We start from the raw sequence: 22,565 nt of genomic DNA on the forward strand, positions 1-22,565 counted from the left end.
GACTTTTCGTGGTGAGACCCTTCGTGGTTAGACCCGACCCATCGTGGTTAGACCCATCGTGGTGAGATCTTTCGTGGTGAGCCCCATCGTGGTGAGACCCATCGTGGTGAGACTTTTCGTGGTGAGACCCATCGTGGTGAGACTTTTCGTGGTGAGACCCATCGTGGTGAGACCTTTCGTGGTGAGACCCTTCGTGGGGAGACTCTTCGTGTTTGATATTATATTGGCGGGAGCTAAGGAGTTGGTGTGGGATAATGTCAAGGTACTCTAGGGGTATTGTGGATTTGCTGTAGGGTTACTGTAGTTCAGAAAAAATTGACTTTGTGCTTTTGAAGAGGTATTGGCTCGAGAGTTAGAGAGGCGGAAGCTTCTGTGATATTTTTTACATTCCAGAATGTTTGAAAAAGTAAAAGTTTCCACCTGTTTTCATGTGACATTGTTAAAAGATTATATGGTGTTTTATGTGTCGAACAATTTAAATTTCGCCAGTCGTTGGCCGCGCCGTAGGCGCGGTCAGCGGCTGGTAAATTATATTAGATTTTATATTTTTTAATGAACAAGGAACAAAACAGATAATTGGGTTTCACGCAAGCCTAGTAAAAAATCCTAGAATATATTCATTTGCGGAAGAAATTGGAAAATTAGATCGTCTATAGTAACCAAGGGTAATGAATGTCACAATACTCTGTGCAAGAACTACTTATACAGTAACCCATGGTGAATAGAAGGCCGGTGTCAGGTGAGCAGGCTTCAGGCAGCCGACATGCCTTGAAAGCCTCCCATGGAAGCCGTAGTTCGTAGGTCAATCTTTCATGCAAGTCCCTGCAAGTCCTAGCAAAATTTGAACGGAATTTTAAAATCTTTTTTACATTACCGAAGCCTCATATGGTACATTTTCAGAAAATATAATACCCAGTTTTTCATGTTTTAATGTACTCACCAGGACAGTTTCTCGAAAACAGAACTCTTACGTTGTACATCTACAGCAGGGGTATGTCGGGCAATCGTTTCCATTCCATTAGAATGTTGTCCTTGTCCTTGCGTTGTCCTTGCGTAGACTCCCCCATAGTGGGCGAGCGATTCCCGAGTGAAAATAATCACGGAATGGAAAAATAGAGTCAAAATAGAGTCATTTTGATTCTTAAGAAGGCACACTACACGGAACTTATTCACAATCAGAAACCAGATGTTTGTTCAGAATTCAGTAGTTTGGGTGCTCCAAAAACGCCAAAACGTATAAGATTTTTCGGAGTTGGGTAAGTATACTTAATTTGTATTTGCCGAACTTTCCGAGCTCGGCAAATTGTGAGAATTGCCGCACACCCCTGATCTACAGTATTCTAGAACTACAATTTACGGAAATTACAACTAACACCTTCCCTGGTGTTCCACCATACCCTCCATCATGTCCTGAGAACCTCTGCAATACATCTTCCCGAACCATCAACTAGGCCCTCGGTGCCTAAAAATGTTGTAGGCACATTCCCCCCGCACACACATTGCTTCGTATATAAAAATGATATGAATCACCGTCTCCTCATTCTTTTTGTATTGTTTCCCAATTCTCACCACCCCTCGATTGGATTTCTGTATAAAACAGTGACACATCGGAACGTTTCTGTTTATTGAATTTTTCGTCATTTTTCTTTTTCCAAATGTCTCAACAACGGCTTATGGATGAGGTTCATGACGTTTTTCACTTTCACGACACCCTTGGCGATGGAAAAATTGATTCCAAGCAGGTGAGACTTTTAAAACAGAAAAATAGAACTGCTAAGATATTACGGGAACATAAAATTCTGAGAATGCGTATTGCACAACATATTTGACGCCCAAAATATTTCGAAGAGAAAACAACAGTAACTCTTTAAAGGACTACTGTAGAATTTGTGTCGATTTACCGGCTTGATTTTTGAAATCAATTTCTTTAAACTTTCATTCGTTTTTTCGAATAATTTTCTCATGTTTTACTAAATTTTAATATTCAATCATTTACTATATATAAAGCGCGTGTCCTTCCGTCCGTTTGTAGTTTGTAGTTTGATCTTTGATCTTTGGTCTTTGAACTCTGTAGTTTGTAGTCTCAATCACCTAAGAGGGGTCCTATAGGCCCCGCCCCTTTTGTGACGTCATCACAAATTGGCGGGAAATTCAAATTTTCTGAGAAATCATTTTGGCGGGAATTCAAATTTTAATTTTTTTAAAATATTTTGGCGGGAATTTAAAATTTTAATTTTTTGAAAATATTTTGGCGGGAATTCAAATTTTAATTTTTTAAAAATATTTTGGCGGGAATTTAAAATTTTAATTTTTTGAAAATATTTTGGCGGGAATTTAAAATTTTAATTTTCTGAAAATATTTTGGCGGGAATTCAAATTTTAATTTTTTGAAAATATTTTGGCGGGAATTTAAAATTTTAATTTTTTGAAAATATTTTGCCGGGAATTCAAATTTTAATTTTTTGAAAATATTTTGGCGGGAATTTAAAATTTTAATTTTTTGAAAATATTTTGGCGGGAATTCAAATTTTAATTTTTTGAAAATATTTTAACGGGAATTTAAAATTTTAATTTTTTGAAAATATTTTGGCGGGAATTCAAATTTTAATTTTTTGAAAATATTTTGGCGGGAATTCAAATTTTAATTTTTTGAAAATATTTTGGCGGGAATTCAAATTTTAATTTTTTGAAAATATTTTGGCGGGGAATTCAAATTTTAATTTTTTGAAAATATTTTGGCGGGAATTTAAAATTTTAATTTTTTGAAAATATTTTGGTGGGAATTTAAAATTTTAATTTTTTGAAAATATTTTGGCGGGAATTCAAATTTTAATTTTTTGAAAATATTTTGGCTGGAATTTAAAATTTCTGAGAAAAAGAACCTTCGTGTCGAGACCCATCGTGGTGAGACCCTTCGTGGTGAGACCCATCGTGGTGAGACCCATCGTGGTGAGACCCTTCGTGGTGAGACCCATCGTGGTGAGACCCATCGTGGTGAGACTCATCGTGGTGAGACCCTTCGTGGTGAGACCTTTCGTGGTGAGACCCATCGTGGTGAGACCTTTCGTGGTGAGACCCATCGTGGTGAGACCTTTCGTGGTGAGACCCATCGTGGTGAGACCTTTCGTGGTGAGAACTTTCGTGGTGAGACCCATCGTGGTGAGACCTTTCGTGGTGAGACCCATCGTGGTGAGACCTTTCGTGGTGAGACCTTTCGTGGTGAGACCTTTCGTGGTGAGACCCATCGTGGTGAGACCCTTCGTGGTGAGACCCATCGTGGTGAGACCCATCGTGGTGAGACTCATCGTGGTGAGACCCTTCGTGGTGAGACCCATCGTGGTGAGACCTTTCGTGGTGAGACCCATCGTGGTGAGACCTTTCGTGGTGAGACCCATCGTGGTGAGACCTTTCGTGGTGAGACCCATCGTGGTGAGACCTTTCGTGGTGAGACCTTTCGTGGTGAGACCTTTCGTGGTGAGACCCATCGTGGTGAGACCCTTCGTGGTGAGACCCATCGTGGTGAGACCCTTCGTGGTGAGACCCATCGTGGTGAGACCCATCGTGGTGAGACTCATCGTGGTGAGACCCTTCGTGGTTAGACCCATCGTGGTTAGACCCATCGTGGTGAGATCTTTCGTGGTGAGACCCATCGTGGTGAGACCCATCGTGGTTAGACCCATCGTGGTGAGATCTTTCGTGGTGAGCCCCATCGTGGTGAGACCCATCGTGGTGAGACTTTTCGTGGTGAGACCCATCGTGGTGAGACTTTTCGTGGTGAGACCCATCGTGGTGAGACCTTTCGTGGTGAGACCCTTCGTGGAGAGACTCTTCGTGTTTGATATTATATTGGCGGGAGCTAAGGAGTTGGTGTGGGATAATGTCAAGGTACTCTAGGGGTATTGTGGATTTGCTGTAGGGTTACTGTAGTTCAGAAAAAATTGACTTTGTGCTTTTGAAGAGGTATTGGCTCGAGAGTTAGAGAGGCGGAAGCTTCTGTGATATTTTTTACATTCCAGAATGTTTGAAAAAGTAAAAGTTTCCACCTGTTTTCATGTGACATTGTTAAAAGATTATATAGTGTTTTATGTGTCGAACAATTTAAATTTCGCCAGTCGTTGGCCGCGCCGTAGGCGCGGTCAGCGGCTGGTAGATAAATAAATGATTTTAATTCATTTCGAAAGTCGAGTGCGTAAATCGACACACACAAGAGCTACAGTAGTCATTTAAAGGATTACTGTAGATATCGCTACGAGATATTTTACGCGTCAAATATGTTGCGCAAAACGCGTTCCTAGAATTTTATGTTTCCGTAATGAACTCTTTTACAACGTGCAGTATTTTAACTATGTCTACTAGATTGTCGACCGCGGTTGCATCGAGGTCCACCACTAATTTCATAGCATCGAAATTGACCTAGAAACTTTAAACCAAATTTTTAAAATTCAGCTTCCCACAGCTCTCCGTGCCATGATGCTCAACCCTACCGAGGCTCTTCTAGCCGAAGTGAGCAAGGCAAGAACTTCCGGAGCACGCATCACAGTTGAAGAGTTTATTCCTATCTACAAAAAGGTTGAAGCTGCCTGCGGGCGAAGCACTACACTCAAGGAGTTTCAGGTTCGATTTCTTGAAGGTTTTTTAGACAACATTTCCGAATTTTCAGACGCTTCTATCGCACTTCGACCGCGAGGGAAACGGACAAATAATGCTCATGGAGCTTAAGAGCATGCTCCAAAACGGCGGGGAGAAGATGACGAATCAGGAGGTGGACAATTTGCTGTTCGGCGTGGAAGTCGTCGACGGACGAATCAATATCAACAACTTCCTCAACAGGCATCTTCAGATGGGGCTTGAGGAGTCTGAGAAATGATTTTTTGCTGATGATGTGATGTAATGCGGCCTTTCCAAAATTATCGTGCTAAAACTATAATATTGCCTGTCCTTGTGAATAGTAAAACACAATCTGAAATGTGATTTGAATAAAAAGTTAAACTACTGTGTTTTTCAAGGCGCGCGCATTGAAACCTGCGACAGGTCTCGACACGATCTACAGAAATTTGAATTTCAATCACAAATTTACACTCGATCACTCCGCAATTGGTTTTCTGCGAACAAATCAATTTTTCGATGTTCAAATGATTCCCGTTTCTAGATTTTTCACGGTTCAGGTAAAATTCCTATTGATTTCCACTCTAAAACCAAAATTTAAGGACCCATCAAACGCGCTCCTCTCGTACACACAAAAGGGAATAGATTTTTTCGAAAAATTAGGTCAATTCTCGAAGGAAAAAGCTGCGATTGAGGAGGAATATTCTACGAAATTGAGGTTTCAGTTTAAACAAACGGAATTTGAAGTTTTTCATAACTTTCTGTAGGAGTCTCGCAAAGAAATATGCGAAAAAATCGGAAGAAGATGATGAAATTCTAAAAAGTGTAAGCTACACCAGCTCATTCAACTCATTTCTTCAACAACTTGATCAGATTGCCACTCGACATCAAGTATAAGAATTCTGTCAGATTTTAGTTGAAAAAAACATCGAATTTCAGACGTCGGCGGAGCACATCCGGGGAGGTGTGGTTTCCTACGTGGCTTCGAAGACGTGTCAGATGAGAAGTTCCCGGAAAAATGCGATTAATGACTTGAAAACTATCAATGACAAGCTGGAAGATCAGATCAACGAGATGTGCAAGTCTGGGAAGTGTTACCTGTAGGAAAAAATCTGAAAAAAGTCGATTTGAATCGTTAATATTGCAGAAAATCGTTCAAAGACGCGGAAAACTCGTATCAAAAGTTTTACAAAGCTGATAAAAATCTGGAAATTTCGCGGCTTGAGTTAGAAAAAGCCAGGGCTCTTGCGAATGTAATAGGCTCAAAAAATCGCAAAACGCTTTTATTTATTTATTTCAGGCTCGAAATGAAGCATGTGAACTTGCTAAACAGGACTACTCAGCGCTGGTTCGCAAAACCAACGCCGAGCAAAAAAGATACCACGTGGAACTGCTCCCAGTGATTTTCGCGCGGCTCAAGGCGGTCGACAAGGAGTGTATCGCCGATATGCGACAAGTTTTGCAGAAAATTGTCTCCTTCGATGACTCGCTAGCTGATTCAACCGGTTATTATCGCGTTTAGAAGAAAAAATCGACGATGTTTTTTGCAGAAGAATGCCGAAAAATCATGCAAAGGGAAGTTGGGAAAATCGACGCGGAAGGTGATGCTCAGCTGGTTTTGAAATCCGTTGAGTCAGTATTTTTCGACTGAAAATCCGTAAAAATAGATAATTTCCAGAGCAACCATCGAGCAGCCGGCTCCGTTTGAAATCGAGGATCTGGGGGATCCCAAAAATTGTGACAGCCGGACAAATGGTGAATAGAAATCTGTAAAAGTCGGAACTTTGCAGTTTTTGACTCGAAATTTCCTTTTTCTAGAATTTATCTTCTGAATTTATTTAATTTTAAAATACTAAATACATATTTTCAAACCTTTTCCAAATAAAAATACACATTTCCAGATTCTGCCGACGGAAGTGGAGGAAAATTGCTGAAAAGCAGCCCTAGCAAGAATCGAATAATTCGCAATTTTCTGGGCATTCTCAAGGAAAAGGAGGCGGATGAGAAGCCCGAGGCTTCCAACAACGATCAATTGATGTATACCGACAAGAGCAAGCCTGCGCACGTGCGGCTTTCGTGTCTTCGCTCCAAAATTCGAGATATGGAAAAACAGTTGGAACAAGCGATTCAGGGACGAGAAGGCATCACTAGGTACGAGTAGATGCACCGAGAGCACTGAAACTTTGAGAAAATTTCAACAAAAAAAAGACAAACAAATTCTAGTCCAATGAAAGTTTAAATTTACAGTAATCTTTAAGGGTACATACCGGTTTGTATTCAACACAAATTTGTCGTCTCGAAACTGATTACTGTATTTTTGGCACTTAATTTCGCATCTAAGTAATGGAAAAATGATTTTCTCTGAAGTTCTGCCAAAAGTGTAGAAAAGAAAAATAATATCTCTAAAATAGGCGGGCCCAAAACTTTACGTTTGCTGTAATTTCAGACTGCAACAAGCCTACTACACAAATCCGCAGCACGGGAATCCGTCGGCGTGCACGGAACCACTTATATCGTACGCTAAAAAGATAGAGAAGCTCAAAATGGATATACATAACCTCAAGGAGTTCTACGCGATGCTTGAAATGAGTGTGGAAGGTGCTGAAAATACAAAGAATGGATGAAAATGAAACGTTTTTCGTCAAATTTTCGAAAATTCTAGTTAAAATACCTCTTTTCAAAAAATGAATGTCTTCTTTTAAAAATAATCCCTTTAAACACAAATTTTCCAGAAGGCCAGGAGCGCTCTTTTGGCGGCCGTGATACCCCTGACACAACGAGAAGCATGTCAGGCAGTTCGACAAATCAATCATCATCCAAAACTATCGAAGACGTGCTGGTATCACTAAACTGTTCGGTTTTTCCTGAAAATTATCGTATTTTGCAGTCTGGCGAAGCGGGAAATTCTTCATCAGCAGATGACTCGTCGAAGAATATCGTAAGCAGCCAAAAGTTGTTTTTCAGGAAAAAAAACAAATTACTGAAGTCTTACTCAATTTTAAAACTTCCTTATACTTAAAAATATAAGAATTACCGTTAAAGCAAACTTCTAACATGTTGTTGCAACACCGCTATGTGTCGATTTACGCATCTCGTGTACTCTCCGAGAAGAACGGTGCATTTATTTTTCCCAATTTATTTTTTGGTTTTTTGTCTGAAACACTTTAAATTAAAAAATAATTTGGCTATTTCAGCGTTGAATACCAAAAAAAATTAGAGGACATAGTCAAAAACCGATAATACGAGAATTTGAAATTACAGTATTCTTCAATACGTACACCTTTTCGCGTTTAGTACAAATTTGTCGTGTCGAAATACCGTACTTTTGGCGCAATAAAAAATAATTGATTGTTCGTTTAGAGACCCACTGTGCGTTTTTCAGCTCCGCCAACTGTTTACAACTCCGAAACGGCTTATCTCCTCGCCAAAAACCTCGAAGTCTTCAACTCCGACGCCACTACGACGAAGAGCCGAAATCTCATCACCAAAGATTCTCAGATCCTCATTTTCAGGTTAAATTAAAAATCCATTTTTTTCCTTTTAAAAGCTTTTATAAAAGAAAAAATAGTTAAATATAAGTATAAATTTTTTGCAGGTGCCATTCGCAAATCTTTATCGACTCCCGATTCAGTTAAAGTCGAGACAGCGGTTACGGTAACCGCACTGTTCGAATTTGCCAAATCCTCCGCGGAGACCATGTCCATCGAGCAGGGCGAAATTCTTCTCGTACTCGAACACGATCACGGAGATGGATGGACTCGAACCAAAAAGTAATACAAGTAACAAAGAATTACCAAGTAAATAAAATGAAAGTTGCAGGAAACACAACGAAGAGTCAGGATTCGTGCCAACTTCGTATTTGCAATTCCCCCAGTGATTTCATAAATTAAATAGCATTATCATCATCAATATTGTACTCGAGACTGCGCTTATTATCGTCCTGTGAATGAAATAATTGATTATAAAAACAGATTCTTCGATTTTCGATTCATATTGCCATTTACGGAGAAAATGCACATAAAAAGTAATGGTATAATAAATTACAGGAAGTGGGAGAATGGGAGGCACCGCGGATTGTTGAGTTTAAAATGGGAAAAAAACATTGCACAATAAATTAGTAAAAAAGAACGGTTAGGCTATCTAGACAAATTAAATCAGCTTCACATAATTAGCGGGAAAAAGGCCTACGCGGCCGCTGGGCGCACGTCCTTTCCACCATCCGCTATCGACTTGATCGATATCTGTGATAATGTCATCAGGATCAAATGAGATCTCCGTGTCATCTGCAGCCTGGTAGTCCCAGAGAGCCATCGCGTTCTGCTCGGCGACCGCCGGCGGGAAATCGTACTGATCAATTGGTGGAGCAGCGACTTTTATTGGCGAGGATTTCGGTGCAAACACGGGCTCCTCTGGCATCACTGGAGGCATGTCATACTGTGAGGCGATGTGAGCTGGCAGTTGAGAGCTCGATGAGTGAGAGTCGATCGGCTCCGGCGGAGCATCATACTGAGACGCATAGTGGGAAGGAGCTGAAACTGGAGGTACAGCTGGTTCGAAAGACTCGTGAACCGGTGGAGCATCGTACTGGGAGGCGTAATGCGATGGAGCTGGAGTTGGCTCAGGTGGAGGTGGAGCAATGACCGGGGTTGGAGCAAGGAATGTAGGTGGAGCTGGCTCTGCTGGTGGCTCTTCGTATGCATCGTAAGAGACGGCAGGTTCTGAAAATATTCAAATTAGGACTAATAAACTTTATACGAAAACTGACTCATAGCCTCGGGCTTGTAAACCATTGGCTCTGGCTCATAAGCTATTGGCTTTGGCGTATACGTCGAAGGCTCATCTGGCTCAGTGAGTCGGTTAACGGGTTCACGGGGCGGAGAGGTCGTGCCAACTGGCGGCCACTTCTTAGGCGATCCATTCACTTGAGGCTTCGGAAGCACTGGACCGGAAGGTTTTGAGCTGAATAATTCTTTTCTGCTTCCAACGAGACCTGCGCTCGGAGTGGGGGCGGGAGCTGGAGCTGGATTCACCGAAGATGGCACGGGCTTATCACTAATTTGAGCCTTCCCGTGAAGATCATCCGCAATCCGTTTTCGATCCGTCTCGAATTCCTTCTGCTTCTGGGCCTGTGCCTCTTTTTCCTCCGCTTGCCGCCGCTGCTCCTCCTCGTTCATCTTGCTCCAGAACTCTTCGCGAGCTGATGAACTGATCTCCACGTGCGGTTTTGTTGGCTTGTACACCGATGTGACCTTATCCGGTTGATAGTTTTCTGTTTTGGAGTGAATTTCCGAGGCCATTCGCTGTCGATCCGCTTCGAACTGCTTGTGTGCTTGTTCACGAGCGGTTTTTTCTTCTTCTTGACGCCTAAAATTGCGAATTCTATTTCAATAAATTACTCAAAACACCCACAGCTTCTCCTCCTCGTTCATCTTGCTCCAAAACTCCTCCCGTTTGACCGTCTTCAGCTCAACGTGGGGCTTCGTCGGCTTGTACACCGAGTTAACCTTCTCCGGCTGGAAATCTTCGGCTTTTGTGTGAATTGCCGCGGCCGTGCGATCACGGTCAGCTTCATACTGCTTTTGCTGTTTCGCATGAGCCACTTTCTCGTCGGCTTGTCGTCTGAAACTTCTTAGAGGTGATTACTTGATTTTCAGGACACGATTTCATGTAGACAGTACCTCTTCTCCTCTTGATTTGTTGTGCTCCAGAAGTTCTCGCGAGCCTCCGAGCTGAGCTCCGAGTGTGCATTCGTCGGCTGGTACACCGAATTCACCTTCTCCGGCATGCTGTACGTGGATTCGACGATGGCGTTGGCGTTCGCCGCCGGGAGCTTTCGCACCTCTTTTCGAATCGCGTCCGGCTCGATGTCGATTTCCGATCTGGCATGGAGCACAATGTGAACTGTTTTCAAGAATCTACGGAACTCTTCAGCGTGCGGTGTCGTTGAGGCCAAACGCAGTGTGGGGACTCCTTCGCCTTGCTGCAATATTCAAACATTAAAATGGTTTTTTTCCTGGAACTTCGTGTTTAAAAGTATACAAATCTCGATACATCTCTAAAAATATTTGAAACCATAACTGACAAAGAATTTTTGGAAAAAACTACAGTTTTTGTTTTACAAATGGATTTTTAAAAAAAATTTTCAGCAAAAAATCTCACAATAGCGTTATCTTTTGAGAGGAACATGGAATGCAAGCAAATTGACATGATTTTTGTTAATATTCAACTTTTAAGACCTAGTAATCACGAATTTTTTCGATTTTCGTTTTCCTTTCAATTTAGCCGTAAACTCCATACCCAATGCACCAAAACGATTTTCGGGAAGACATCACTGCTCAGTCGCACCGAAATCACACCAAACTGGAGCTTTCCCGAGCTGAAACTGTCGGCGAACTCCTCAAGACCACCAGCTGAAATAAATAGATTTTTAGGAGGGAAAGCAACGAAATCTGAACTTACTTCCTTCTTCTTTGACTCGTAATGTGTTCGAATTTCCTTCATAATCGAAAATCACCCATTTATCGCCATCTGAGTCATCACTGGCACGCCGATACGACGCTTCAATCTCCTTGCCGTGTGCATGATAGTTGAGAGTCATCTGGAACACATACAATATAGGGTTCGACGACCTATATTGTAATTATTAAGCTAAAATCGAGGGAAAATTGTAATAGTGACGCGATAAAAAGCCTCCGAATGGTCTCCTTATCATTTTTTTATTTTCTTTCTACGCAGAACTTATTTCTCTATGGTACTCCATTAATCACACTATGTTTCGCAACATATGGCAAATTTGCCACAAAGGTGTGCATTTTTCTCGATTTGATCGAGTCACGAGGTAATTTTCAATTAAGGCCGAGAAATTTATGGGTTAATATAAAGAATCTCAAGTAAAAAATCGTTTAAAAGACCATTTTCGGTAGTTGACCAGGAAATGAGAGAACGGAACGGGCGTAGCCGCCAGCAAACATCTCTCGTTCCCGCGCCAGCGGTAGGCAGAGACCCTCCAGAAAACTAAAGAAATGTCTCGAGAGATGTTTTTTTTTTCCGGTAGGCGAGATTGAATTGGAATCAAAGCTTAATCTTCTCGCGGTCGAGTCTCCGCGTGCGTGTCTCACACATTTTTGCATGAAAAACTCCGGATTCTATGGTCTGATCGTTGCGATTAAAAATGGAAAACTAATAGGCTGACCGACAAAAATTTGCGAAAATACCCAATTATTTTCAATGCAAAGATACAAAATTTGATGGAAAAGAGAAACAAATAAACTTTCAGAAATCAGGTTAAAAGAGGATGGGTCTCGCCACGAATAGATTTTTAAAGTCATGTGCCTTTGAAGTTACGGTAGTTGAGCGGCTTCAAATTTATTATTTTTAATTATGGCAATATTTTCACTTTCTGGTTAATTTTAAGCGAAAAATTGAGTTTGGAGGAAATTTGTTTCGTTTCAAATTATTTAAATTGTTTTGAAACAGAAAAAACTAAAGCTGTAATTCATCGCTTAAAATTTTATATTTACAGATATTTCTGATCTAAAAAAAACAGAAGAAAGAATATTCAAATGTTCAAGAAAGAATGTCAACAGTACTGCTAGAAATTCAAAAAATAAATCTAAAATTTGGAGCGTTTGAAGGTGGTTTAAGCTTTCATGAAAACATTTTAAACGATCTGCAGGTTAAAATCTAAATAAAAATAGGTTTTCACATTGAAAAACGGCATAGATGATTAATTTCAACACATTTTTTAGATTTTCTACATATGTACTCATCTATTTGAAAACGAAATTGAAAGGGATAGAAAACATATTAATAACACTAATCAAAAAGAAACATTGGCCCCAAGATGTGTGTGAGTCACTTTTGATTGTGTTTGTGTGTGTTGGGCCAGTTCAGGGCGGCAGTAAGATAGTAAGGGAAATAGTGAGGCTGTCCGTTAAGACGCAGCAGTTCAGAGCGCTCAGTGGAACATACGACCGCCCTTAATGGCTGTCGTCTCTCACTCGTATGAAGTCGGACACAAGAAGTATGTAGTAGTAGTGGTATATTTAATTGTTCGTGTGTGTAGGTCTTTACTAAAAACTTTTCCTTCTAGGTGACCCTAAATCTCTTCGCTTTTCATACTGTCTCACAGTCAAAGGGTTAAAGCAGTAAATTTTGGGATTTTCTGCAGAATGACTAATCTCTTGATGACTTCTCTACTTGCGACTGTTTGTTTGCGCATTTGTGAACTGAGTCATTCTGATCATTTTTGGGGGAATGAATTGTTCCATCAGGTTGATTAAAAAATAGTTGGTGAATCGAAATTTCAAAAAAAAATTGAGGCAGGATGTTTCGCGCGCTGGGTAGAGAAAAACGATATTTACATAAAATGAACAAAGTGAAAACATAGAATCTCTTCCTCTTGGCTGTCCGAAAAGCAAACAGAAACCGTGTGTTAGGGCAAAAATACAGAGAAAAAGCCATTCGACACACTTCTCTCTCTTCCTCCTGACTCAGTCACCAGTGCTCACAGCGTGCATTTGCTCTTTCCGAGAGAGAAAATCTTCTCAATACATCCGGAAACCTTGGAAGAACAACAAAAAGTAGAAAATATTGATAAAGACATTTGTATTCACTGAACATATGAATCGTTACTATTTTCGTTTACCGTAGTATTACAATATATATTTACAATTTTCCAGTACGGGTGGTGAGAGGGATGCAAATAAACTTGGGAGAAACTATTCAAAAAATATTAGTTACATATAAACGGCACTACTGAGGGACTGTGAGAGAAAAGGCGAATGTAATGAAAAATCAGGAATAACCCTATAAAAATTAGTGCTCCAAAATGCGCAAATTTCCAGAAACAATCTTGTTCTCCAGAATCGAACCAGGCGGGATATCGATACGATCTCCGTGGTTGGCAATGATGATGACGGTGCCCTGAAATTGAAAATTACTGATGACCTATATGGAAAAATTCAAGTTACCTTCAAAGATACATCCTTTCCGAACCAGACATCACCAGAAACTGTCAAGTGATCCAGCTCGAGAAGATCAGGGATTCCATTGAACCGTCCCAGGTAGTCCTTGACCTTATCGAATGAAGATCCGAGCTTCACCAGCGGTGTTGTTGGGAAGGATCTTTGATGAGACAGCGTCAAGGATCCATTGTCAATATCGTAAAGATTTGACATTAAAAGCAGAAGATCAGAAGTCTTCTTGACTGGCAAGAAACGGGAACGTGGCACATTGACTCCAACAGCTCCAGAGAATGACTTGATGGCTGCACCAGCGGCGGTTTCGAGTTGAATAACATCAAGCCCACGGTCGAGATGCTTCGGATTGACGATAACCTCCATTTCGAGCTTGTTTTCCACCACAATTTTTCTCATGGCGTCAAGCTTGGCCCACAAGTTGTTAGTATTGAAAATTCGGAATTTGCTAATCGACTTGAACTCGTCCACATAATCCTTCGGCACCTGAGCAATTTCAAGAAGCATAAGACGTCCTTCGTACTGAATGAGAGTTCCTCCCTTCACGTCAGCACGGGTCTTATCGGTGACCTCCATCAAGAACTCCGGAGCAGTTTGATCGGGAGATGGGTTCAGCACAAAATTGAGAATAGAAAGATCCACGGTAGCTCCCATATTGTCAATGTTGGATAGGAAACAGTATTCTTTGCCGTCGGCGAGGAACTTGTCCAGGAGTCCAGAGTTGTGGAAGGCCTCGTAGAAGTTTCCGTGACCTGGTGGGTACCAGCATTCGTTGTCGTCGGCTTCGAGTGATTTGACGATTGGAAGAAGAGTCTCACGGTTGATACGTGGGTATTGAGATTGGGAGAAGGTATGCACGGAGACCTGAAAGATTGTGTATGAATTTAAAATCGAAAGTTTCCGAATTCGTATTATTGTGATGTAAGTCGAAGATGCCATAATGCGGATATTTGAACAAACACCTGAATCCGAATTAGAATCTCACCTTAACGTTGGCATACTTTTTGAGCACTTTCTGAGTGTCCTCGTTTGTATTGAACGAGTTCATGAGCACGAGGGGAACGTCGACCCCATAGGTTTTGTTTAAAGTCTGTAAAATAGAGATTTAACAGAATTTCCTCCGTTTCAAGGCTCACCTGAATTTGTTGCATGGTCAAGTCAAGGAAGGTCAGATCGTTACGGACAGAAATTACCGACTTTGGTCCCTTGCACCCCATTGATGTCCCGAGACCTCCGTTGAGCTTCACCACGACCAACTTGCGAAGTTGCGAAGCGATAAGTTCCTTGTCGACGACATGACCGAGCTGAATAATTGATGTTTATTTGGAATGCTTACATTTAAGTCAACTTACACTTTTGTACGGACGGATGGCTCCCTCTGGAAGAGGCTCAATCTTGGACCAATCGACGGTGGGCTTGGCACGAAGAAAGCGAGCGAAGAGATTGCGGAAGCCCGATAGCTCTGTCTTGTTGTGATTCAACGTCTCAGGTTTGCAGGTTGAAAGCAGGTGAGCCAACTCTCCCTCCATCGATCCAAGAGCCTCAAGCTTCGTTGAGGTCTTCCATTCTTCGGAGCTCTGAAAATCGAAGATTAGTGAATCATTTACAAAAGTGTGAATACACTTCTATCAACTAAATTATATTCCTAACCTCGTCTGGCTTGTGATCAAGCGAATGGAGACGATGAACTGGCTGCGGACCCATATTTATTCTGCTAGAAACTTTTTTTAAAAATAGACTTGAAGGAAACGCGAAATATTTATGCTGGACGGCAAAAATAGAAAAAGTGATCTGAATTCTCTGATGTAACAAATCCTTGCCAACCAAACAGATATGAAGCAATTTATCGTCGGGGTACGATCGGAAAGGAAGATATCACGACGAACCGGTGGGAGGCGGTAAGAAAAACTGGATGGGAAGAATAACAGACACTCGGCCTCACGCGGGTTTGAAAAAGGATATAACATTTAGAATTAACGCACTTTTTGCTTTTTTTTTTCGGTGGGCGAGCAGTTCGAGAAATGTGGGCTATTTAGAAACAATTCTAAAAAACTTCGCTGGAGATTTACAAATCTGAAGAATTTCTGGACTAGATGCTTCTAGAAATCAACAAAATGATTTAAACACGTTATTTCCAAATAACCACTACGGTCAATCACTAAACGATCAGTAACCGAGTAAATAAAATAACGAGGGTCTGTTGAGTTGCAAAACAATCAACAGTTGAAAAATAAAAGAACATGGTCATCAGGCTCAAAGTTTGACGGAGCGACAGCTGACGACACAAAGAGACAACTTTTATTTTATAATCGGAAAAATCACAGCACATACAACAATTGTGTGAGCGAGGCGCACGAACTACAATACTGGTCACAACATACGTGTTGCTGGTCATAATACAACCCGTACAAGGCACTTTGTGTTTTAGGGCAGCATAATCACAAACCTTCTGATCACCGTGTTCCGTCTCACGAAACGAGATCAGTCTGGTTCTAGAGTTGGAGACCGACAGCGAGCTTGTCGAGAAGGAGACGTTCATGGCAAGAGCGATTGATTTGGAAAATGATTTTCTCGAAGATAAAGATGAAACTGCCGAGCGAGAGTGTGATAGGGACGAGGGAAAATTCGAAAAGCGTCTCTCTTATCACGTGATGATAACACAACAGTTACGGACTGATAATGGCACAAATTAACTACATTTGAGACTATTTAAAAGGCCCCAGAATTTATCAAAACCCACCGGCATGATGTTGATAGTTTGAGAATTTTTAAGTTGCAACGGGAGACGAATAACTGGGGAAATGAAAAGAAGATACAGAAGTTATTGTTTTTGAAACAATTTATGGGCTGTACGACAAGAGATAGACGCAGAGATTCTTCCTACTGTTTTCCTTTTTTATTGACTCGATATCTTGATGGTCGCATTGTTTATTTGTACAGTCTCGACAAATCGGACCATGAGGGGATGAAGCTGTGGCCAACCTACTAGTTTATCCTAATTTTGAAACAAGAATACAATGACGTAAGCGACGTGGTGGGAAGCATGGAAGCAAGCAGAAAAAACTATAGTTGACATTTTCTGAAAACATCTACCGCGACTTCTCATTTATATACCACAGAAGCGCAAATTCCTTAGACATTGTCTACGTATTTGTATATATTTTTTCGCTACTAAATATTTACTCTCCGGTGGGCGAGAAGACGAGCATTTTGATCTCAGTCTTTGTAGTCTTCCCCAAAAAATAATTTTTTTGAAATGGTTTCTCAAGAAGATCACGATACTCACCGGAAACGGAGTCATTATCCACGAAAATATATATTCTTCCCTTGCAAACTAACTGCAACAATGATTTGTATACACAGTCGGTTCTTTTTTGGAAACGTGTCGTTCTTTCGGGAGAGGAAAAAAGAGTATATGGAATAGAAAAAAAATCGTTCGTACTTGTATTTTTGTTGCAGCGCGGGTTACAGATTTTTATTATTTTTTTTGGGCGATATGTACGATGGGCGGCGCACACAGTTATCAGCATTTGATGCTTATGTTTGATAAGTTTTAAGCACGCTTAAAGCATTACCTTCGCCTCAGCCTCGCTGAACGTCGAAAAGCATCCCACGCTGACGTGTCGCTGTGCCATGGCTCTCTCTGAAATGAAAACAAGATTTCAGAAGATAATGACAAAGAATAAATAAAAGGAAGATAGACAGTATGAATAAAACGGCTACGAAATAGCTTTGGGAAGTTAGAATAACTTTTCCCGACAAAATGGTGGTTGCAACGAAAACAAAGCTCAAAATTAATTTTCGCGCGCATACCGACCAATTTCGTTGTGGGACCAATTTACGTCAGATACTCTATGCACCTTTAACTTAAAATGCTTATTTATTTTTTAAATGCATTTGTAAAAGCTTTTATTTATGTAAAAACCGAAATTCGTCTAGAGTATCGACAAAAATGCAGAACAACAAGTGAGAAGAAGACGAGCAACTGCCCGTTCTCCACTTCTCTGCGTCTCAATTGTGCTCCGGGACCTTTTTATCGTGAAAATGCACGTTTCTTTCGAAAAACTGAACTTTTTGTTGTGATCACCGAATGTTGCTTCACTATGGCTTTATTAGAATTTGAGATTGATTGGGAATATAAATAAATTAACTATGAAAGACTTTGAATACAATAAGCAAATTCATAAAACTGTTATAAAAAGTGGGCTAATAAGCATTTATTTTACAAATGTGCTGCTCGGAATCGAGTATTATGGACGGTTGTGTAAATGAATGAGAGGACATATTTGGTGTCGTGAGAAACGGGAGAATTAAATAAATAAAAAAATAGCTTCGAAATAATCACGATCTCCTAATCGTGGAACATCGACCCCAGCAGATGAGCACCACGTGCTCGAGTCGCGTTGGCCGACCGAGCAAGCAGGGGAGTGGCTGGTGATGTTGTAACTGGTCCAAGGATGCTACGATCACAGAGAGCAAAATTGTCCTGATGTCGAGCCGTTTCAATTTGATTAGAAGCCATGGAAACTGCAGATGTCCCTAGGAATCGTTGCCAATATACCTGCAATTTTTATTTTAATCTTGAAAATATCCTCCTGAAAACTTACATCATCAAATTCAAATAGAGCAGTCATCGCTCGATGGCAATCCGTGGCATCTCTGCCAGCTATCGCTTGGGACTGCGATTGCTTCACTGGATGACCCATCACCGCCGGAGCCACCATCCGCGCCATCGCTTCGCAGTTCATCTTGTTGCGACTCGATTGTGCGATAACTTTGCGCCAGTGAATGAAAAGGTAGGCGAGGGTGTCTCGATTCGCTTGGGGGAGCTCACAGATCACTCGATTCAGGGCGAGACGTCCATTATCTGGATCCGTAGAGTAGAGGTTTGCAGCAACGATGAGCTCTTGACGAGACGTTCTTGGGATCAACGGGTCTTTAAGATCTCTTAGGAACCGTTTCAAGGTGTCTGTGATGACCTCAACGTCGTGAAGGCCCACGTTGGGTACCGTTTTTGATCTCAACTCGTCCAAAAGCACATTGACAGTTCTAACCTGCCCAGGAACGCGGTAAATACCTTCCTGCGTGAGTCCACGAGCCTCCAGGGCAACCACACAATGAATAACTGCTGCCGGGATCATTGGCTTCGCAGATGTGCAAAAATCTTGAAGTCGGAACTCTCCTGCGCCCGGCTTGGCTCCACGTAATGCGGATTTCGGCGTCATCATCGTCTTGGGGCGTGGTATGCACGGGAGATGAAGTTTGTTGCAGCAACTACGATGGACAACCTGGTGACAGTCTCTGCATTTCATTGATGTGGCGAGCTTCAGGGCTGTAGCACATTTGTCGCATTTTCGCATCTGAAAATCAAAAAGGTATTAAAACAGTGTGGCAATTCATGTTTAACAGAAAAAATAGGAATTCTTTGTTCAGAAATAGATGTTTGCAACATGGGGTCCGAGACGGACGCGCCTCTTCATGATTAGCATGATTTTCATCACTACAGAGCTCACTTTAAAGAAATTTGTTAGCATTTTTTACACGTACCGCTTTGATTCCTGCCTCTATAAACGTGTGTGGTCTCATTGCGATGTCACGAGTTGTTCCATTAGTCCACGCCGGCGTGCCACGTTTCAGGGTTCGGATATCAAGTGTGCTTTTGGTGAGAATGGCGGACGACATGCCGAGGCCGATGTTATTTGTGGTTTGTCCTGGTGTTTGATCGCATGATGGAATACTTCCACAGCTCAAGCTCCTGCGGGTGAGCTGGCGGTGAAGTGAGACACGTGGCGGGTCCTGGTTCTGAGCTCGAGAGTTATGAATAGTAGTGGTGGTGGTGGTAGTGGTGGTAGTTGTCATTTCTTGATGAGGTGTAGAACCATCATCACGGCATCTTTTTGGAGGTGTACCACCCTCATTCTGAAAGAACAAACGCAATTCAACAAAAACTGTCATGTCATAATTTTTACCGGCTCTTCATCTATAGTAGCTGTCATAACACGGCTTCTGCTCCTCTTCGAATTGGCAGCAGCAGTAATCGCATGTGCTGACGCGCTTCTCCGCTTGCCACCAACTGCGTTTCCAGCAGCTGAGCTTCTTCTGACCTCTCTTCCATTGCGCAAATGAATAACTTCCTCGAAACTGTCTCCAGTTTCATCGTAATCCACCTCACTATCGTCCTCATCGTCCTGTGTGTCCTCCATCAAATGTGGATGCCTCTGCTGCACCCGTTTCGAGTATGTCCGGACCAGTGGCTCGTGAAGAAACTTGAACTGATCGCGGTCTTCCTTGGTGAGACTATTGAATATACCGTTCTTCATCGCATCTTTCAGCTGCTTTTCACGAGTCTCGTAGACGTTTAGATCGAGCTTCAACGCCTTATTTTCTTCCATCAACGCGCGTAAATGTTTCTGAGTGTCTTTGACATCGATATCGAACATTGCCAGCTTCTTGCGAGCTTTTCTGAAATAATAGTGTTTTCTAAACACGTAAACATGAAATATTTCACTTACGCAAGTGCTTCTTCGGCCTCTCTCATATCTGCATTCAGCCGCTTTTTGGATTCCTCGGAATCTTTCCACAGCTTGCGGAGACGCTCAATCTCATCAATCAAATGAAACATTCCTGAAACACGTCATTAAAATTTGAAAATGATAATTGAAACTAACCTATATCCTTAATATCGAATTGCGGTCGCTGTGAGTTTAGAATCATGTTGAAAATGTGACGCGAGTTTTCGCCGCACACCTTCTCTTTTGATGTACTGGACTTCATTCTAAAATGTGGAAATGATTAGAAAACGAGAAACTCGCCCGAAAATAAGAGAAAAATGCGTGAAAACCGTTTCAAATTTCGTGGAAAACAGTTCGAATTTGAAGCTCGCTGCGTTTGTCTCACACGCGACGCGACCCGCTACGCTTGCCATAGGGCGCACATGACTGCGAGGACTAGTGTGCACAAAAACATGGGGCTTCAAGGCCTCGACTAGTTTTTTGAATTTAATGTTTAAAACTGCAAGCAGGCCCGCTAGCAGGAAATTTTTTTGTTAATTTCTAAGTCAAATTTTCAGCTCTCATGAAGCATGTCTGATGAAATCTCTATATTAATACAAGATAGAAAAACAGGTCAACGTAGGAATCTAACACTTAATGTAGTGGACATTTCAAACTTTGAATATATACATTATTTTTTTCAGATAAATATAACTGGAAATATCGAAGATCTCACAAAAGATGTGGAAAAGCTCACCGAAATTCCCAGCGATGAGCTGGAAGTGGTTTTCTGTGGGAAAAAGTTATCAAAATCAACGATTATGAGGGATTTGTCACTGACACCTGCAACGTAGGTCAAGTAAATATTTACTTATATAAATAACTGGAATTGTTATTTATATAAATAACTGGAATTGTTATTCAAATAATATTATTTCAGACAAATCATGCTTCTCCGTCCAAAGTTCAATAGTCACAACGAAAACGGTGCTACTACTGCAAAAATAACAACAGATTCTTCAATTCTCGGAAGCTTCTACGTGTGGTGCAAAAATTGTGACGACGTCAAGCGCGGCAAACTGCGGGTTTATTGCCAAAAATGCTCGTCAACCTCTGTTCTAGTCAAATCTGAACCCCAGAACTGGTCCGACGTTCTCAAAAGCAAGAGAATACCGGCGGTCTGCGAAGAATGCTGTACTCCAGGTCTTTTCGCTGAATTCAAGTTCAAATGTCTAGCCTGCAACGATCCGGCCGCAGCTCTAACTCACGTACGCGGAAATTGGCAAATGACCGAGTGCTGTGTTTGTGATGGGAAGGAGAAAGTGATCTTCGACCTCGGATGCAATCATATTACATGCCAATTCTGTTTCAGAGTGAGTAAGAATCTAAATTTTTTGTTGAAATTGTTTAATTTTAAAGGATTATTTGCTAAGTCAACTGGAACGATTCGGTTTTGTCAATCAGCCGCCGCATGGCTTCACCATTTTCTGCCCCTATCCAGGGTGCAATAGTTCGTTCGATTTTATCAAAACCATTCAATTTTCTGCAGTAGTGATCCTGAAAACTAATTGATAGAAACAAAAAATCTTCCAAAAAATACAAATATGTTATGTTTCCATTTTGCAAGTCTGGCATGGTTTTTTTTTTGCAAAAAAAACCCCCACCCGTTCTATTTAAATTTATTTTGAAAATTTTCTCACATGTTTCAATAGTTTTTCAATGCCGAGAAAATTGAAAAAAAAAGTTTTAAAGAAATTAAACAGAACATTTAATTGAAAAATAACTTCAGGAGTGGTACAAGATGTGCACCATTTCCACATTATGGGTCAGACGTCGTACAGCGAATACCAACGGAAAGCCACCGAGCGATTGATTGCCGTGGACGACAAGGGTGTGACTTGCCCGAATGTCTCGTGTGGGCAGAGCTTCTTCTGGGAGCCCTATGATGACGATGGAAGATCCCAGTGTCCAGATTGTTTTTTTTCGTTTTGCAGGTATTTTGAGCTTCTAAATCGGAAATTTTATCGCAATAAATATCATCGTTCAGAAAGTGCTTCGAAAGAAATTGTGTGTGCCAGAGCGAAGACGATCTCACCCGAACTACAATTGACGCGACTACAAGGTGATCTCAGCGATTATCCACTACAAAAAACTGTAAATTCTTCCAGAAGATGCCCAAAATGCCACGTGGCAACCGAACGGAACGGCGGATGTGCTCACATTCACTGTACCTCGTGTGGAATGGATTGGTGTTTCAAGTGCAAGACAGAATGGAAGGAAGAGTGTCAATGGGACCATTGGTTTAATTAATAACTCTCTAAAATTCATCTTTTCTAGAGATTGTACGTGTTATTCTGTAGATTTTTACAACAATTACGGTGTGTCTGAAGTTACATTGACATTTTTTCTCTTCAAATTTTAGATCTTTTTCTCAATTTTTGTTGCTGAGTATTTCGCTCATTTCATACCTTTTTTTAAATGTTTTGCCAAA

The 22,565-nt window shown here is 41.2% G+C and overlaps 6 protein-coding genes and 3 non-coding genes across 17 annotated transcripts; 4 read left to right on the forward strand and 5 right to left on the reverse strand.

Moving 5' to 3' along the window:
* Positions 1-577: 577 nt before the first annotated feature.
* mlc-7 (EF-hand domain-containing protein) lies at positions 578-4,995 on the forward strand. The gene is made up of 3 exons (NM_001027498.6): positions 578-1,742; positions 4,447-4,614; positions 4,661-4,995. Exons 1-3 carry the CDS (start codon positions 1,656-1,658, stop codon positions 4,865-4,867), a joined length of 462 nt encoding a protein of 153 aa, NP_001022669.1. The 5' UTR covers positions 578-1,655; the 3' UTR covers positions 4,868-4,995.
* Positions 4,925-4,945, reverse strand: 21ur-12364. Its single transcript, NR_052850.1, has one exon.
* Positions 4,996-5,029: 34 nt separating the features above from the next.
* Positions 5,030-8,579, forward strand: toca-2 (Transducer of Cdc42-dependent actin assembly protein 2 homolog). Of its 2 annotated transcripts, none has more exons than NM_067438.5 (15): positions 5,030-5,165; positions 5,208-5,323; positions 5,373-5,496; positions 5,545-5,705; positions 5,753-5,858; positions 5,906-6,110; positions 6,156-6,237; positions 6,284-6,360; positions 6,507-6,756; positions 7,052-7,203; positions 7,338-7,444; positions 7,493-7,543; positions 7,988-8,117; positions 8,201-8,375; positions 8,425-8,579. In NM_067438.5, the coding sequence occupies exons 1-15, from the start codon at positions 5,133-5,135 to the stop codon at positions 8,480-8,482; spliced, it is 1,827 nt and encodes a 608-aa protein (NP_499839.2). In that variant the 5' UTR covers positions 5,030-5,132; the 3' UTR covers positions 8,483-8,579. The 2 variants fall into 2 exon arrangements, with proteins under 2 accessions (NP_499839.2, NP_499838.2); NM_067437.6 differs by having other exon boundaries at positions 5,078-5,165; positions 8,419-8,573.
* Positions 8,578-11,203, reverse strand: dbn-1 (DreBriN 1/DreBriN-like (where Drebrin is from Developmentally REgulated BRaIN protein) family homolog; the record flags this gene model as incomplete). The annotated part of the gene is made up of 6 exons (NM_067439.7): positions 8,578-9,323; positions 9,371-9,969; positions 10,015-10,224; positions 10,284-10,585; positions 10,903-11,015; positions 11,065-11,203. The coding sequence occupies 6 exons, from the start codon at positions 11,201-11,203 to the stop codon at positions 8,755-8,757; spliced, it is 1,932 nt and encodes a 643-aa protein (NP_499840.1). The 3' UTR covers positions 8,578-8,754.
* A 1,960-nt stretch (positions 11,204-13,163) lies between these two features.
* On the reverse strand, positions 13,164-17,226 carry rml-1 (UTP--glucose-1-phosphate uridylyltransferase; the record flags this gene model as incomplete). Of its 6 annotated transcripts, none has more annotated exons than NM_067440.9 (6): positions 17,159-17,226; positions 14,936-15,160; positions 14,720-14,887; positions 14,569-14,673; positions 13,578-14,447; positions 13,164-13,530 (listed from the first exon to the last, which is right to left on the reverse strand). In NM_067440.9, exons 1-6 carry the CDS (start codon positions 17,216-17,218, stop codon positions 13,423-13,425), a joined length of 1,536 nt encoding a protein of 511 aa, NP_499841.1. In that variant the 5' UTR covers positions 17,219-17,226. The 6 variants fall into 6 exon arrangements, with proteins under 6 accessions (NP_499841.1, NP_499842.1, NP_001022671.1 ...); NM_067441.4 differs by lacking the exon at positions 17,159-17,226 and adding an exon at positions 16,030-16,214; NM_001027500.7 differs by lacking the exon at positions 17,159-17,226 and adding an exon at positions 16,324-16,452 and having other exon boundaries at positions 13,196-13,530.
* Positions 17,227-17,781: 555 nt separating this feature from the next.
* Positions 17,782-20,358, reverse strand: cyk-4 (Rac GTPase-activating protein 1). Its single transcript, NM_067444.9, has 6 exons — positions 20,252-20,358; positions 20,096-20,207; positions 19,553-20,045; positions 19,131-19,502; positions 18,191-18,943; positions 17,782-18,144 (listed from the first exon to the last, which is right to left on the reverse strand). Exons 1-6 carry the CDS (start codon positions 20,355-20,357, stop codon positions 17,935-17,937), a joined length of 2,046 nt encoding a protein of 681 aa, NP_499845.1. The 5' UTR covers position 20,358; the 3' UTR covers positions 17,782-17,934.
* K08E3.11 lies at positions 19,011-19,087 on the reverse strand. Its single transcript, NR_003432.1, has one exon. It is a non-coding gene; the product is annotated as a small nucleolar RNA K08E3.11 (small nucleolar RNA).
* K08E3.13 lies at positions 19,026-19,179 on the forward strand. Its single transcript, NR_052851.1, has one exon. It is a non-coding gene; the product is annotated as an Unclassified non-coding RNA K08E3.13 (non-coding RNA).
* Positions 20,359-20,646: 288 nt separating the features above from the next.
* On the forward strand, positions 20,647-22,479 carry pdr-1 (the record flags this gene model as incomplete). Of its 3 annotated transcripts, NM_001383028.3 has the most annotated exons (7): positions 20,653-20,733; positions 20,779-20,924; positions 21,015-21,447; positions 21,494-21,584; positions 21,864-22,068; positions 22,122-22,196; positions 22,243-22,478. In NM_001383028.3, 7 exons carry the CDS (start codon positions 20,665-20,667, stop codon positions 22,382-22,384), a joined length of 1,161 nt encoding a protein of 386 aa, NP_001370029.1. The 3 variants fall into 3 exon arrangements, with proteins under 3 accessions (NP_001360308.1, NP_001370029.1, NP_001293603.1); NM_001372678.3 differs by lacking the exon at positions 21,494-21,584 and having other exon boundaries at positions 20,647-20,733; positions 22,243-22,479; NM_001306674.3 differs by lacking the exon at positions 20,653-20,733 and having other exon boundaries at positions 20,896-20,924; positions 22,243-22,384.
* Between the last annotated feature and the right edge of the window lie 86 nt (positions 22,480-22,565).

Source organism: Caenorhabditis elegans, chromosome III (assembly GCF_000002985.6).
Source record: "Caenorhabditis elegans chromosome III".
Lineage (NCBI taxonomy): Eukaryota > Metazoa > Nematoda > Chromadorea > Rhabditida > Rhabditidae > Caenorhabditis > Caenorhabditis elegans.

Coding starts and splice junctions, on each gene's coding strand:
- mlc-7 (NM_001027498.6), top strand. CDS start 1,656: ATGTCTCAACAACGGCTTATGGATGAGGTTCATGACGTTTTTCACTTT. Junction 1,743..4,446: donor GAAAAATTGATTCCAAGCAG/GTGAGACTTTTA, acceptor TTTAAAATTCAG/CTTCCCACAGCTCTCCGTGC. Junction 4,615..4,660: donor CTACACTCAAGGAGTTTCAG/GTTCGATTTCTT, acceptor CCGAATTTTCAG/ACGCTTCTATCGCACTTCGA.
- toca-2 (NM_067437.6), top strand. CDS start 5,133: ATGATTCCCGTTTCTAGATTTTTCACGGTTCAG. Junction 6,111..6,155: donor CTCGCTAGCTGATTCAACCG/GTTATTATCGCG, acceptor TGTTTTTTGCAG/AAGAATGCCGAAAAATCATG. Junction 7,544..7,987: donor ATGACTCGTCGAAGAATATC/GTAAGCAGCCAA, acceptor TGCGTTTTTCAG/CTCCGCCAACTGTTTACAAC.
- cyk-4 (NM_067444.9), bottom strand. CDS start 20,357: ATGAAGTCCAGTACATCAAAAGAGAAGGTGTGCGGCGAAAACTCGCGT. Junction 19,503..19,552: donor CTACTATAGATGAAGAGCCG/GTAAAAATTATG, acceptor TTGTTCTTTCAG/AATGAGGGTGGTACACCTCC. Junction 18,944..19,130: donor TAGAGGCAGGAATCAAAGCG/GTACGTGTAAAA, acceptor TTTGATTTTCAG/ATGCGAAAATGCGACAAATG.